Source organism: Syngnathoides biaculeatus, chromosome 2 (genome assembly GCF_019802595.1).
Source record: "Syngnathoides biaculeatus isolate LvHL_M chromosome 2, ASM1980259v1, whole genome shotgun sequence".
In the NCBI taxonomy this organism is placed as follows: Eukaryota; Metazoa; Chordata; class Actinopteri; order Syngnathiformes; family Syngnathidae; genus Syngnathoides; species Syngnathoides biaculeatus.
The window spans coordinates 23,520,832-23,534,693 of NC_084641.1; the positions used below are offsets into that span (position 1 = coordinate 23,520,832).

Genomic DNA, 13,862 nt, shown 5'->3' on the forward strand with positions numbered 1-13,862 from the left:
TGAAAAAAAGTATGTCGTACCGAATCTGAGATTGATACTAGATGTTTGGCTTTATTTGTGTAACATGTAACTTACTGTCGAGTTAATGGAAAAAAAAAATGGTTAAAAAATATGGAAAACGAGGGGCGGAAAAGGCGGCTCCCGAATCATCTCCTGCACATGTTGTTTGGCTATGTTGTGCAGTTATTGTAATGTTACTGGTCCCGACCAGCTGGTCCTCTTTAATGTTCCAATGAGCGAGTATAGGAGACTTTTTAAGTGTTCGACCTGCCTTCTGAGTGGTTTGTCGCAGCTTACTGTGGTGTGCGGTACGATCCCCCGTGTGTCGTTCTGATGTCAAAGGCATGTTGTCGGTGTGCTTCTAGCAAATGTAGAATGAAATTCCTATGTGCACTTTCTGAAGAACTGTTGAAAATGCCAGCATTTGAATCCTGTTTGGTCCTTGATTCTGTGGCCTGTGCTGTCAGAAAAATAGAAGGAAGCAAAATTGTTTCACTAACAACCCACCCCTGAGGTCAGCAGTCCGCTGAGGCCTGGGGGCATTAAGCAAGAAGGCAAAGTCTGTGTAGGAGTGGGAAATAAATGGATTTGCCCAGGCTGCACAATCTTTCTCTTTTGGGAGGTGTTTGTTGCATAAATATGAATCCATCGCTCAAAAGAATGTCAAAAGCTTTTTTTTTTTATGACTCGCCCTCCCGGTCCCCCTTCTCTTCATGCCTTGTGTAACCTTTCCTCGGGAAAGATGCTTTGAATGCATTTGGTTAACAAAGTAGCATATTCTCTCTTTCTTTCTCCCTCTCTCTCGAAATACGCCACAATGCAATCCGGGACTGAATACTCACCCAATCTATTTGATACGGAGTGACCCCTTTTAAACTGCTCGATGGAACGGTCTGGCGAGGTGTGAAAATTATTATCGCAGAGGCTGTAAAAACAAAAAATGTCAGACACATTAGTCCAGGGGCACTCGTTCTGCGCCCACACGCTGTATGTTTGCTTATTTACATGAAATTGCCCAACGATGAAGTCAGGAGTCGCATTATTACTGTTGTAAGTGTGGAAATGTCCTTTAAAAACAATGCGGTCAATGCCCACTATTTCCCCCACACCCCCACCCATATTTTATTTATTTACATATTTTTTTGACGTAGTGTCGCTTTCAGGGAAACCAGCCTGGACCAAAATCCAGCAGCGAGTTCAAAGTGAAATACAAAAAAATAAAAATGTGGGATTTGCTTTCTGGTTTTAGTCCAGGATTTCCTCACACACGGTGTGGACCTGATGGTGTAAAACGACAAAAGTTTGTGTGGGACTTTTCATCAAGCTGACTAAAACCAAAAGAGCCCCCACCGCCCCCCTAGCCCCCATCTCCCTCCCGCTGTAGTTTCAAGCTGTGTGGTCTTTATCATGTGTGCCTTTCTCATGCCACCCATTGAAAAATAATGGTATGTTTACACCGTTTCGAACACTGCTACACAGTTTGGACCGGATCTCTTTAGCAGAGGACGCGTCGTAACAAAACCTGACATACAGGCAACATTTTTGGTCAGGACAAAAAAAAAAATGTCTCGTCTGTTGATTCAGGTACCAAACTGCATGGACAGTCGCTGTGAGGGAATTTGAAAAATAAAAAAAAAAAACACCACCCCTAGATACTGCATCAGTGTGCAGGGCATTATTTTGAACACAAGTGGAAGTCTGTACATATTTATATTAAGAGGATACAGTGTTATAGTTGTTGTATTGAAGACAATTTGGTCATAAATAGTTTCTGACAAAAAGGAAATGCATCCGCAGCCAAGGCTCGTCCCGCTAGCACATTTTTACAGAGATGAGCTATTTTTACTGGTGATTTTCTAACCATTGATATTGATATCTTTTTTGAATGAGTGCAAAACTTCCAAACTTACAAGCACTTCCACAATGATAGATTGTAGGGTAACTTGTTACTTTTGTAGATGTGGTTGTTTCTTTGCTACTGCACCATTTTATAAAGCGGGACCAGTCTTGGCTGTGTGTCCTCGGGGTCTTTTTTTTTTTTTCTTTATGGTTTCAAAATTTGATTGCCTTTTTTTTTTTGTTTTGTTTTTTTCCAACTAAGATAATGTAGTTTGGACCGAATTTGTGACCGTGTGTTTGTGAACCTGTGTACATGTTTCCATGTTCCCGTGTCAGTGTTCTAACCCAGAGAAGTGATGTCAGTTATTGTGGGCGTATGAATCATTTTAAATGTTCTTTATGAAACACACAAATAAAGAATCATAGACAAGTGACCAATCTGCCCTTTCAGTCTTTTGCGACTGCGTTATACTTGATGAAAATGAATCTGTAGAAACCATCTCATGCAGAAACCTGGTGCAAGCAGTGTGTGTGTATATATATAATATATATATATATTTGCCTGCACTTTTTCTGTTCAATAGTTCAGTCTGATATGAGTCATTTTTAATGTGGCCAAAGATTGGTTAACTGGGGGGCTTTTAAAACATAAAGGTTGAAATAAACTTAGTTCAAATGTATTATTTGTATATGAGCATAACAGCACAGTGACTCAGCTGCTTAAGTGTTGGCCTCACAGTTCTGAGGACCCGGGTTCAATCCTGGCCCTGCCAATGTCGAGTTTGCATGTTCTCCCTGTGCCTGCGTGGGTTTTCTCCGGGTACTCTGGTTTCCTCCCACATCCCAAAAACATGCAACATTAATTGGACACTCTAAATTGCCCCTAGGTGTGATTGTGAGTGCGTCTCTTTGTCTCTATCTGCCCTGCGATTGGCTGGCAACCAGTTCAGGGTGGTTGACAGCTGGGATAGGCTCCAACACTCCCAGTGACCCAAGTGAGGATAAGCAGCAAAGAAAATGAATGGATGGATAGATATGACCACAATTACATTTCTACGTATGGCTAAGGAGAATTGACAATCACACTTTCCAAAATGGGGACAGCAGATTGTTGTGACTGGTGTCCAATTGCATGCCAGGCAGCTTTCCTGTAGGACTGTACTGACCTCTGGTGGAAAAACAAGCAAACTTTCCTCGTGGTGAGATCATTTACATTGGGCATCTTGCAAGGGGTGAAGATCTCCTGCCTTGAAGGGAGTCTCACAGTCTCCGGAAGTCTTCAACAACACAAAAAAACATGGCTAGGCCTAAATAAAGAATTTTAAAAAAAGATGCTAAATTGGCAAAGATTGGTGTGGCCAATCGCCTCAATGCATGCTCGAGCTTCACCCCAGGTCATCAAGATAACGAAAGCCGTACTCAGTATTTGCATGAGACAGTTTCATCTCATCCATCCATCCATTTTCTAAGCGGCTTATCCTCACAAGGGTCGCAGGAGTGCCGAAGCCAATGCCAATGTTACCGGGCAGTCGGCAGGGTACACCCTGAACTGGTTGCCAGCCAATTGCAGGGCACATCAAGAAAAACAGCCACAATCAAAATCACACCTAGGGGCAATTTAGAGTGTCCAATTAATGTATGTTTTGGGGATATGTGGGAGGAAACCAGAGTGCCTGGAGAACCCCCACGCAGGCACGGGGAGAACATGCAAACGCTACACAGGTGGGGCGGGATGAAACCTGGGTCCTCAGAACTGAGGTCAACGCTTTACCAGCTGCTCCACCGTGCCGCCCGAGACAGAATTTACCTCATATTTATCCTTTGTGACTTTTGACCGCTGAATGTTTAAAAATCTTTCACTGATTTACTTTTAAAGCCACTGTGAAACGGGGCTAAAACTGTTCCAATACGGTGTATTGTGTTCTAACTTCTACTGGCATTCAAAGCAGACCTTTGTGTTCAAACCATCAGCATCATCCACAGCCCCATCCAAGATGTCAGCAATTCTCCTCTACCAAAAATGGGATTACTCACAGTCAACTCATGATTTAATTTGTTTTTCACACAGGGCTGCAACACTTTATTTCCACCTACCATGCCAAGCAAAAACTGTATTTCACATTTTTTATTCAGTTATCTGTGCCCGATTTGTTGGATGAACTTAAATTGTGGAAACTCTGCAAAAGAATTTGTGAAGTCACGTACTTCTTCGCGGCACTGCGTTATGGCTTTATGGTTAATACAGTTATGACTCTCAGCCAATCCCTATTCACAAAACTTCCTTTTCCCTAAGAAGCAAACAAAAATTCTCATTATATGACCTATAGAGATAAAAGTATGATTGAATCAATAGTCACATATATTATTTGATTAGATTATTATACAGGAATTACTCTGTACCTGCGACCCTCGTAAGGATAAGCGGCTCAGAAAATGTATGTATATATGGATGGAATTACTCTGTCTTAAAGATTATTGATTATTAGTCCTCACAAGTCCCTATATTAACTATTCATACTTATAATACAAATAATAGTGAAATCAACAAACATTCACTACATTTATCTTCGCCACAACATTAGATTGGTGCAGTGGCATTGCTAAGGCTATTTTATGGGGGCTTCACCCCCCCCCGAAAGCACTCCCAAAAATATTTGCTAGCGTATGTTTATGGTGTTTAAGTGTTACTGTCCTCGCTTCCTCTAAAATGGATCATTAAGTCCCCAAAACAAATGTCTTTATGAAATAACTGCAACTATATTTCATGTCAATAACTACTGTTAAAAAAAGAAAGCCGTCAAGACCAAGATTATATTAGTTTTTTAAAAAATATATTACATTTTTACTTCTGACATCGGCCATTTGTCTTTATAAATTTGTTGATTTGTATTTGTTTTTTTAATGCAATATGCACTCGTGATGTTGCGTGTACGGTATTGTATAATAATCCATGCATTTTCTGAGCTGCTCATCCTCACGTGGGGGCATTCTGGGAACACCCTGAAGTGGTTGCCAGCCAATCGCAGGGTACATAGACACAAACAACCATTTGCACTCACATTCACACCCGAGGGCAATTCAGGGTCTTTAATTAACCTACCATGCATGTTTTGAGGATCTGGGAGGAAACTACGGTGGCTGTAAAGCGCAAAACACTACAACAAAAGCGGAAACGCTACAAACTGCTGCTAAATGTCAACGTGTTATGTGTGCCCTTACTCATTGTGTCCTGCAGAGGGCAGTGTTACCCTGACCACTATGTTATCTGCGATGACTGTTTCGATTATGTTCCGTTTCCGGGTTAGTTGGCACGAGGCGTTGAGCACGATCGTTATTTTCCGAACCCAAAATAAACATGGCTGGATAAAGCTAAATAAAAGAAGTTATCCAGGAACTGTTACAAAAGCTCACACCGCAAGACGTTCAACAACCGCCCAGAGAAAACCCACGCAAACTCCAACACAGACGGGGCCGGGATTTGAACCCCAGTTTTCAAAACCGTGAAGCAGACGCTCTAACCAGTGAAAAATAAAGGACTTAAAGAATTGGGGTTGCAAAGGATCCATTCGTCAATGAAATGTGCATTTTAGGGCAGCAACGCGTTGGACATTGTCTCCACGACATGATTTTGGATTTATTATTATTATTATTATTTTAAACGATGGGCGGGGAAAGAGATCATTTCCGGGAGTGATTCCTTCCTCCCGTGATTGGCTGAGGTGATACCATTTGTCTCGGCACGTGACTCCCGCATATCCAATCGCCTTTCAACGGACCGATAACTTTTTTGCCGAGGGACGACAACGGTGTGACGTTTTTCGACTTCGCCACGAAGAAAAGGAACGCTCGGTGCGATTTTAGCACATGACGTGCGCGACTTCCCGTGACTGCCCAACGCCAACGAGCGCGTCAAGGCTGCAAGCGAACGCGTCCGAGGCTGGCCGCTTGCTCGTGCTCTGGACGTGCCTTGCGCGTGACGTCAGAGCGTCAGCTGGCCCAATGTTTACATCCAGCCGCGGTGTGTTTCAGACTGGATCCGCGAACAACGAGAGACTGCTCGCCCGAGAGATCGCACACAGAAAGACTCCATCGGCGGCTCTTTAAGGCACGTATCCCCTAACCTCGTTTGCAAGCACTTAATTGGATCGTTTGTAAACGGCTTTGTTTCGATTTTGCCTCGCGAAGACGACGACACTTTCGTTTTTCCTTCGAACGTAGCTTGGTTTAATGATTTGGGCTGCTGCTGCTGATGATGATTATGATGATGATGACGGCGATCTTGCGCGTGAACGTCACAAATCTCAAAAGCACTTGAGCGACGCTAATTGGAGCTGAAGTGGTGCAGGTGTGCGGTGAAACGGAGCGATAATGTGGCCACCTCCTGGGATTGGACCCCAAAGCTAATTTACTCGGTCTGGAAATAGCAGAGCTTTGCAGGAAGTGGCTCCCCGAGTAGCCCACTCGACCAAAGGTGCTTCCCGCAGCCGGATGGAAAAAACGCTCACAGCGCCGCTCTGCGGCCTCTCTGGGATTTCCAGAGAAGTGTGAACGTCTCACTCCACGTCTGCAACCAAACGGGGCTATTCGCATTTATATGTTCTCTAATGGATTGTGTGACCTTCTTCCTGTTGTCAGGGTCTTTGCTGTTGTTTTTAACACCACCCTGAAGCACAAATGCTGCCTTCTTTCACACCCGCCTCCACTTCCATAAGCCGCCAAAAGCGGGGTTTCGACCTCAAGGGGCCCCAACCTCAATTATTCATGTAAAAAAAAAAAAAAAGGTATGGCTAAGAAAACTCAGCGAGGAGCATTACATATTTCCACCCCGCATTTGGTTAGTATTTTGAACAGGAGTCAATTTCCATAATGGCGAACTTTCCTGAGCCAGATAAAAAGACATGTTGGGCTGCATGTATCCCGCTATTTAAGACTTGTAAAAACAAGCTCGGCAATTTCAAACACTTTCCTCTGTTTGGGAATCACACGTCACCCTCACGATCAGCAGGGTTGCATTTACATAAATCCACTTTTACCACACTGGATCTTGTTTCGAATGCAAGAGCAGACCTAAATACACGTTGGCAGAAGATATAAAAGAAAAGAAGCTGTTTCTTTTCACATTGTGTAAATTACATTATATGTTTCCCGTCACTGTTAGGCATCATGGGCGGAGCTGTCAGCGCCGGGGAGGACAATGATGACTTGATCGACAACCTGAAAGAGGCCTACTACATCCGCTCGGACCTGGTGGAGCGGGCTTTTCGCGCCATCGACCGCGCCGACTATTACCTGGATGAATACAGAGAGAACGCCTACAAGGTGAGTGACGTGAAATCAAGTCAGTCCAAATGAACAGACGAGCTCGATCAACTCATTTCTAATTTCATTATTGCCTGGTGTGGCCACCTTTAGGCCAACCGTAGTTCTTGCTCATCTTCAGAAGTGAGCCAAAACAAGTCCAAGTACATGACAATCCACATTATGTTAGTTCACGGTATAGTGGATCACCGTGTATTTATATACGCATAATGCAAACGTCAGCGTTAGGAAGGAAGTACTGTACTGTGCGCTGACCTCATTGGTAGCGATGACCTTGACAGGCAGAGATTCTTAAAGCCCAAGTGTCATGTCCATAAACATTCTAAAATAGATACTGTAATGAGAAATACATATAACATTATTCACTTCAATGTCTATGCGAAAAAATAAACATGAGCGGAGAGCGCATCATCTATGCGCAAAGTTGCGCAAGTCTCATTCGACATTCAAGTGGTAGCCATATTGACTGCATCTTCTGTGCGTGATGTAACACTGGGACATTCGCCATTGAAAACACGCTGTGCCACTTTCTACGGGAGACGAACACGCCCCTCCTGACACGGAAGCTCTTTTCGAAGAAGAGAACATCACACGAGTGAAGTTACCGGGGCATTATTACCCTATTGTTTTGAGCCATATTTCGATGATATGCAGATCACGGCCAAACCACATTTGATCAAACCACATCCTCGCCCAATCCAACTCCGCGGCAGTGATTAAAAACAACAAGGCGAGTGACGACGACGCCCCGGCCAAATCGCCTCCCCGTCCGATCCATCTCTGCGGTGGAGATGAGCCACCACAGCCCGGCACTGCATCTGCCGATCATGGCTTCGGCCGGAGTGGCGCATCGACACATTTGGCACCCCTGATTTACAGATTACGCCCCCCCCCACCTCCAAACTATTTTTTTTTTTTTTTTTTTTTTTAGTAGCTGTATACACAACTACCTCTCATTTGGAGCTCACGAAGCTCTCGTCCTTTGCACCTGTGCAATCAATTTTTCACGACAAACCGGGTCTTTTGGAAAAGTATGAAGAGCGAATCCATCCACCCGAGTGTTCGAGCAATATCCAGCAATACAACGAGCTTTTGGCTAACACGAAGGAACAACGCTCTACCTTCCAGCAGGTAAAACTAGTATAAACAGACAAGACCGCTTGAGTGCGCTACTGCCCAGTACGTCACTTCCTGCTTCTTGTCGAAAACAAATCCCTCGAAGATTTTCATGGCGGGAGTTACAAAAAGCCATACACGTCAAAATCATGTTTTGTGGTGAAAAAACACATGGGTCCATACCGGCTGTGGGTTTTTTTTTTTTTTTCATTAATAACATACTAAAAATCATGCGTTTCATGACAGTCGACCTTTAAACAGCGACAGGATCGTGCTGGAAAGTGAGAAAACAAGAGGAGATTATGAACACTATTGTACTACAATATTTTTGACTGCTTTTAATTTGATCAACAAGCTTCATCTTTGTTGATATTTAGGACTTGGCATGGCGACATGGGAACATTCACTTGTCAGCTCCTTGTATCTACTCAGAGGTGATGGAGGCTTTGGACCTCCACCCTCGTATCTCCTTCCTGAACCTTGGCAGTGGGACAGGCTATCTCAGTACTATGGTGGGCCTCATACTGGGTAGGTGATTGATGTCAATGCATATTATAACACTTGCATTGAAACGAGAGTGCAGAACCATCAATTGCAAACCTGGCAGTATCTTTGTATTGTTACTCAACTTTTGTAGAGCATTTTAAAAACAACCACAGTTGATACAAAGTTCTGAACATAAATAACAGGAAGTTGTTGTTTTTTTTTTTTTTTTAGCAACTCATACAATACATGTTTTGCGCGAATTGTTTCAGGACCTTTTGGAGTGAATCATGGGATTGAGTTGCATGAGGATGTAATTGAGTACGCCTACCAGAAGCTTGACTCCTTCATCAAAACCAGTGACAGTTTTGACAAGTGAGTAACAAAATGTTTCAGGGATCTTATCTGGTTTTAAGATGCGGGATCCAGTGAAGAAAATAAGTATTTGAATACCCTGCTATATTGCAAGTTTTCCCACTTAGAAATCACGGAGGGGTCTGAAATTTTCATCGTAGGTGCATGTCCACTGTGAGAGAGATAATCGAAAAAGAAAAATCCAGAAAGCACAATGTATGATTTTTTTTTTAACGATTTATTTGTGTGATACAGCTGCAAATAAGTATATGAACACCTGTCTATCCGCTGGAATTCTGACCCTCAAAGACCTGTTAGTCCGCCTTTTAAAAGTCCACCCCCACTCTATGTATTATCCTGAATCAGATGCACTTGTGTGAGGTCGTTAGCTGCATAAAGACACCTGTCCACCCCAAACAATCAGTAAGTAACATGGCCAAGACCAAAGAGCTGTCCGAAGACACCAGAGACAAAACTGTACAACTCCACACGACTGGAAAGGGCTACGGAGAAATTGCCAAGCAACTTGGTGAAAAAAGGTCAACTGTTGGAGCAATTATTAGAAAATGGAAGAAACTAAACAGGACTGTCAACCTCAATCGGTGTGGAGCCCCATGCAAGATATCACCTCATGGGGTCTCAATGATCCTTAAAAAGGTGAGGAATCAGCCCAGGACTACACGACAGGACTTTGTCAATGACCTGAAAAGAGCTGGGACCACTGTATCCAAGGTGACCCTTGGTAATACACTAAGACGTCATGGTTTGAAATCATGCACAGCAAGGAAGGTTCCCCTGCTTAAACCAGCACATGTCAAGGCCCGTCTTAAGTTTGCCAATGACCATTTGGATGATACAGAGGAGTCATGGGAGAAGGTTTTGTGGTCAGATGAGACCAAAATGGAACATTTTGGTCATAATTCCAGTAATGGTGTTTGGAGGAAGACGAATGATGAGTTCCATCCCAAGAACACCATCCCTACTTTGAAGCATGGGGGAGGTAGCATCATGCTTTGAGGGTGTTTTTCAGCACATGGGACAGGACGATTGCACGATATTAAGGAGAGGATGACTGCAGCCAAGTATTGTGAGATTTTGAGGAACAACCTATTTCCCTCAGCCACAGCATTGAAGATTGGTCGTGGCTGGGTCAGTGACCCAAAGCACACAGCCAGGAAAACCAAGGAGTAGCTCCATAAGAAGCATATCAAGGTTCTGGTGTGGCCTAGCCAGTCTCCAGACCTAAAGCCAATAGAAAATCTTTGGAGGGAGCTGAAACTCCGTGTTTCCCAGCGACAGCCTAGAAACCTGTCTGATCTAGAGAAGATCTGCGTAGAGGAGTGGGCCAAAATCCCTCCTGCAATGTGTGCAAACCTGGTGAACAACTACAGGAAACATTTGACCTCTGTAATTGCAAACAAGGGCTACTGCACCAAATATTAACATTGGTTTTCTCAGGCGTTCAGATACTTATTTGCAGCTGTATCACACAAATAACTCGTTAAAAAAAATCATACATTTCTGGATTTTTCTTTTTAGATGATCTCTCTCACAGTGGACTTGCACCTACCATGAAAATTTCAGACTCCTCTGTGATTTCTAAGTGGGAGAAGCTGCAATATAGCCGGGTGTTCAAATATTTATGTTCTTCACTGTATCTTGTGAGATGGGACGGGACTCTGATTCTGAATTGAATTGAATTGGATGCCCACTCAGCGCAAGAGCGAAGGGTTGATGTTTATCGTTGTCGCTTTGCCTCAAAACAGATTTGAGTTCTGCGAGCCTTCCTTTGTGGTGGGCAACTGTCTAGAGATCCCTCCGGAGAGCCGTCAGTACGACAGAGTGTATTGTGGGGCGGGGGTGCAGAAGGATCATGAGAAATACATGAAGAACCTAATTAAGGTTGGGGGCATTTTAGTAATGCCCCTTGAGGAAAAGGTAAGTTTGTGGTTGTTGAACTAATGAACTGAAACCACTACCATTTATTACTATCATTTATGACTATAGTTATTGCTTGGAAAGCACCTCAGAAAGTATGTAAAAAAACAAAACAATAAAAAATCCTTCTGCTGTATTTTCTCAGCTTACTAAGATAACTCGCACTGGACCAAGCAGCTGGGAGACCAAAAAGATCATTTCTGTGTCCTTTGCTCCTCTCATACTGCCGAAACACAATGTGAATGGCAAACCCAAGACTGTACCACTGCGTAAGTTTTTATTTTTATTTTTCATCAACGGTGCATCTAAAAAGCAGGTATCACACTCGGGACACGGGCCCAAAACCGATCCCGCCACATCATTTCATCTGGCCCGCGAAAGGGTAGCATGCTTGATGTCGCTTGGAAAAATTTAATTCTCTTCGTTAGTAATGTTGAGATCATGCAAGCATTTTTTTGTTTGCAGTCCACCTTAAACCATTTTTTATTGCCTTCTGATTTCAAAACTATCCATCCATCAATTTTCTTTTCCGCTTATCCTCACGAGGCTGTCAACGGGCAGGAGGTGGGGTACACCCTGACCTGGTTGTCGGCCAGAGTACATAGAGACAAACAGTCGCACTCACGTAATACTTATGGCCAATTTAGAGTGTCAAATTAATGTTGCATGTTTTTGGGGTGTGGGAGGAAACCGGAGTGCCCGGAGAAAACCCACCCAGGCGCAGGGAGAACATGCAACCTCCCAACGGGCAGGGCCGAGATTGAACCCGGGTCTTCAGAACTGTGAGGCCAAGGCTTTCCAGCTGCTCCACCGTGACGCCGCATAAAAACATGTTTTTTTTTTTCTTTTTTAGAATACAGTTATAGTGGAATGAATGTTACCAGAAATATAATGAAGTATGAATGTTTGAAAATGAAGCTCAAGTAACAGAACAAATGATTTTGTAGTCTGTCACTAAACTACAAGATTAGATTTGGAACTTGTCATAAGTCCCTTCCCTGTATTATTATTTGATTAATAGCACTACTGTAAAATCATTGCACTACATGCAGGCTTATTATTTTAGGTCTTAGTTGTCCATGATCTTTAGCAGGGCTATCAAGCAAAAGTCAAACTTCCTGTAGTTTCCGCACTATAAGGCGCACCTAAAATCCTTTAATTTTCTCACAAGCCGACAGTGTGCCTTATAATCAGGTGCGCCTTATATGGGTCAATATTGAGCCTTTCGTGCAGCTCCATCTAATGGATGCATAATGCAACTCCAGGAGCATCTATTCTATGGGCCTTATAATGTGATGCGCCTTATATATGAAAACAGTTTTTGAAATAGGCCATTCATTGGGGGTGCGCCTTATAATGCGGTGCGGCTTAAGGTGCGGAAAATATAGTACTTTGCTTAATCTGTACATCCTTTTCACCCCACTTACTTGTGTTTTGTTTGCAGCAAAGTACGAGGTACGGACATTACAGGAACTGACTCGTTTCTGCATCCGACATACGCTTCAAATGACCTCCGACGGGGGTGAAAGCCAATCCCGCAGCCGTGGCTCCTCGTTCAGCGTGGGGAGGGGCCTGGCCGTAGCCGGACTTCACAAGTACGGCCCCCGCTTCAAACGCCGCCGCGTGCATCGGCGCCGCTGCAACGCCCTGGTGCTGGCCACCCGTCAGGTGGTGGGCACCGGTATGAGCCCGGCTTCTCTGGACAGTAACAATAACCAGGGAGGGATAGCCGAGGACGAGGAGGAGGCGGGTGAGAGGGAAGCGAGGCGAGAGAGGAGGAGGGATAGAAAGGTGGCTCGAGGGTTGATGGAGGAAGAGGAGATGGTTGAGGAAGAGGTTGAAGAGGAGCCGGAGGAGGAGGAGAGGGAGACCGGAGAGCTTCTCCGGGTCCAGCCGGCCGTCAACGTGTTGAGAGAGAGGATCCTGGGCCTTCCGCTCCCTGAGCCCTTGAAAAGGTTTCTCTTGTACTACAGAAACAAGTGAGCAACACGCCAGGGCAGGACAGCATGCCTGACGTCAGCTAGCCCTAATTTCGCTCTGTCTCGCGGCAGACCGGGGGGGGGGTCACCCCAACTTTTTGGAAACCGAAAGATACTTCCTTGGTTGAAATTAATGGGCAACCAGTTTAACACACATAACTAATTAGCTCAATTTACTTTTAATTATATGTTGTAATGAACTTTCAGTTATTGATGATTTGAAAGAGTAGGACAAAAATATCTTGATAAATCCGAAAGTCTTCAAATGATCACTTTTACAACATTCCTAGGAAATCTCAATATCCTATTACCGGTAAGCTATTATTATTATTTTTTTTAATTTAGAAAAGGCGCGCAGGCCACTCACGTGATCCTTGGGACCAACCTGGTGCCCGCGGGCATCGTGTCGGCAACCCTCGGTGTGGCCTTTACTCCACACGCTTAACATCTTGTTTGATCTTTGTGCTGTGGTGATTTGATGTGTACAATTTTAACATTTTTTTGGATGATGCGTCAGGAAAGGGGTGAATAAATGCGTGTGTTTTTGTAAACTCAGCTGTATTATCGACTGCTGTAATAAAAAAGTGCATTATACAAAAGGAAATGGCTCAGTTATTGGAGATGGCAACAAATTGAACTGAAAATACAAAAACTTTTTTTTTTTTTTTTTCAATAATCATTGTCCTGGTAACGTCTGGATCTGACCCAGTGAATTGTAGCAGTAGCAAATTGTGAGTAATTTTGGAAAAATGCTGTCCAAAACCCTTTTCTGTATTTCTCAATCACAATACTGAGTATTATTTGTGGGTATTTTATGCATTTTTTTGAAAAGTA

The 13,862-nt window shown here is 43.7% G+C and overlaps 1 protein-coding gene across 1 annotated transcript; it reads left to right on the forward strand.

The window, feature by feature from the left end:
* Positions 1-5,575: 5,575 nt before the first annotated feature.
* LOC133512467 (protein-L-isoaspartate O-methyltransferase domain-containing protein 2-like) lies at positions 5,576-13,642 on the forward strand. Its single transcript, XM_061842136.1, has 7 exons — positions 5,576-5,944; positions 6,998-7,158; positions 8,652-8,802; positions 9,030-9,132; positions 10,878-11,049; positions 11,195-11,318; positions 12,494-13,642. Exons 2-7 carry the CDS (start codon positions 7,003-7,005, stop codon positions 13,030-13,032), a joined length of 1,245 nt encoding a protein of 414 aa, XP_061698120.1. The 5' UTR covers positions 5,576-5,944; positions 6,998-7,002; the 3' UTR covers positions 13,033-13,642.
* The last annotated feature ends 220 nt before the right edge of the window (positions 13,643-13,862 follow it).

Coding starts and splice junctions, on each gene's coding strand:
- LOC133512467 (XM_061842136.1), top strand. CDS start 7,003: ATGGGCGGAGCTGTCAGCGCCGGGGAGGACAATGATGACTTGATCGAC. Junction 7,159..8,651: donor ACAGAGAGAACGCCTACAAG/GTGAGTGACGTG, acceptor GTTGATATTTAG/GACTTGGCATGGCGACATGG. Junction 11,050..11,194: donor TAATGCCCCTTGAGGAAAAG/GTAAGTTTGTGG, acceptor GTATTTTCTCAG/CTTACTAAGATAACTCGCAC.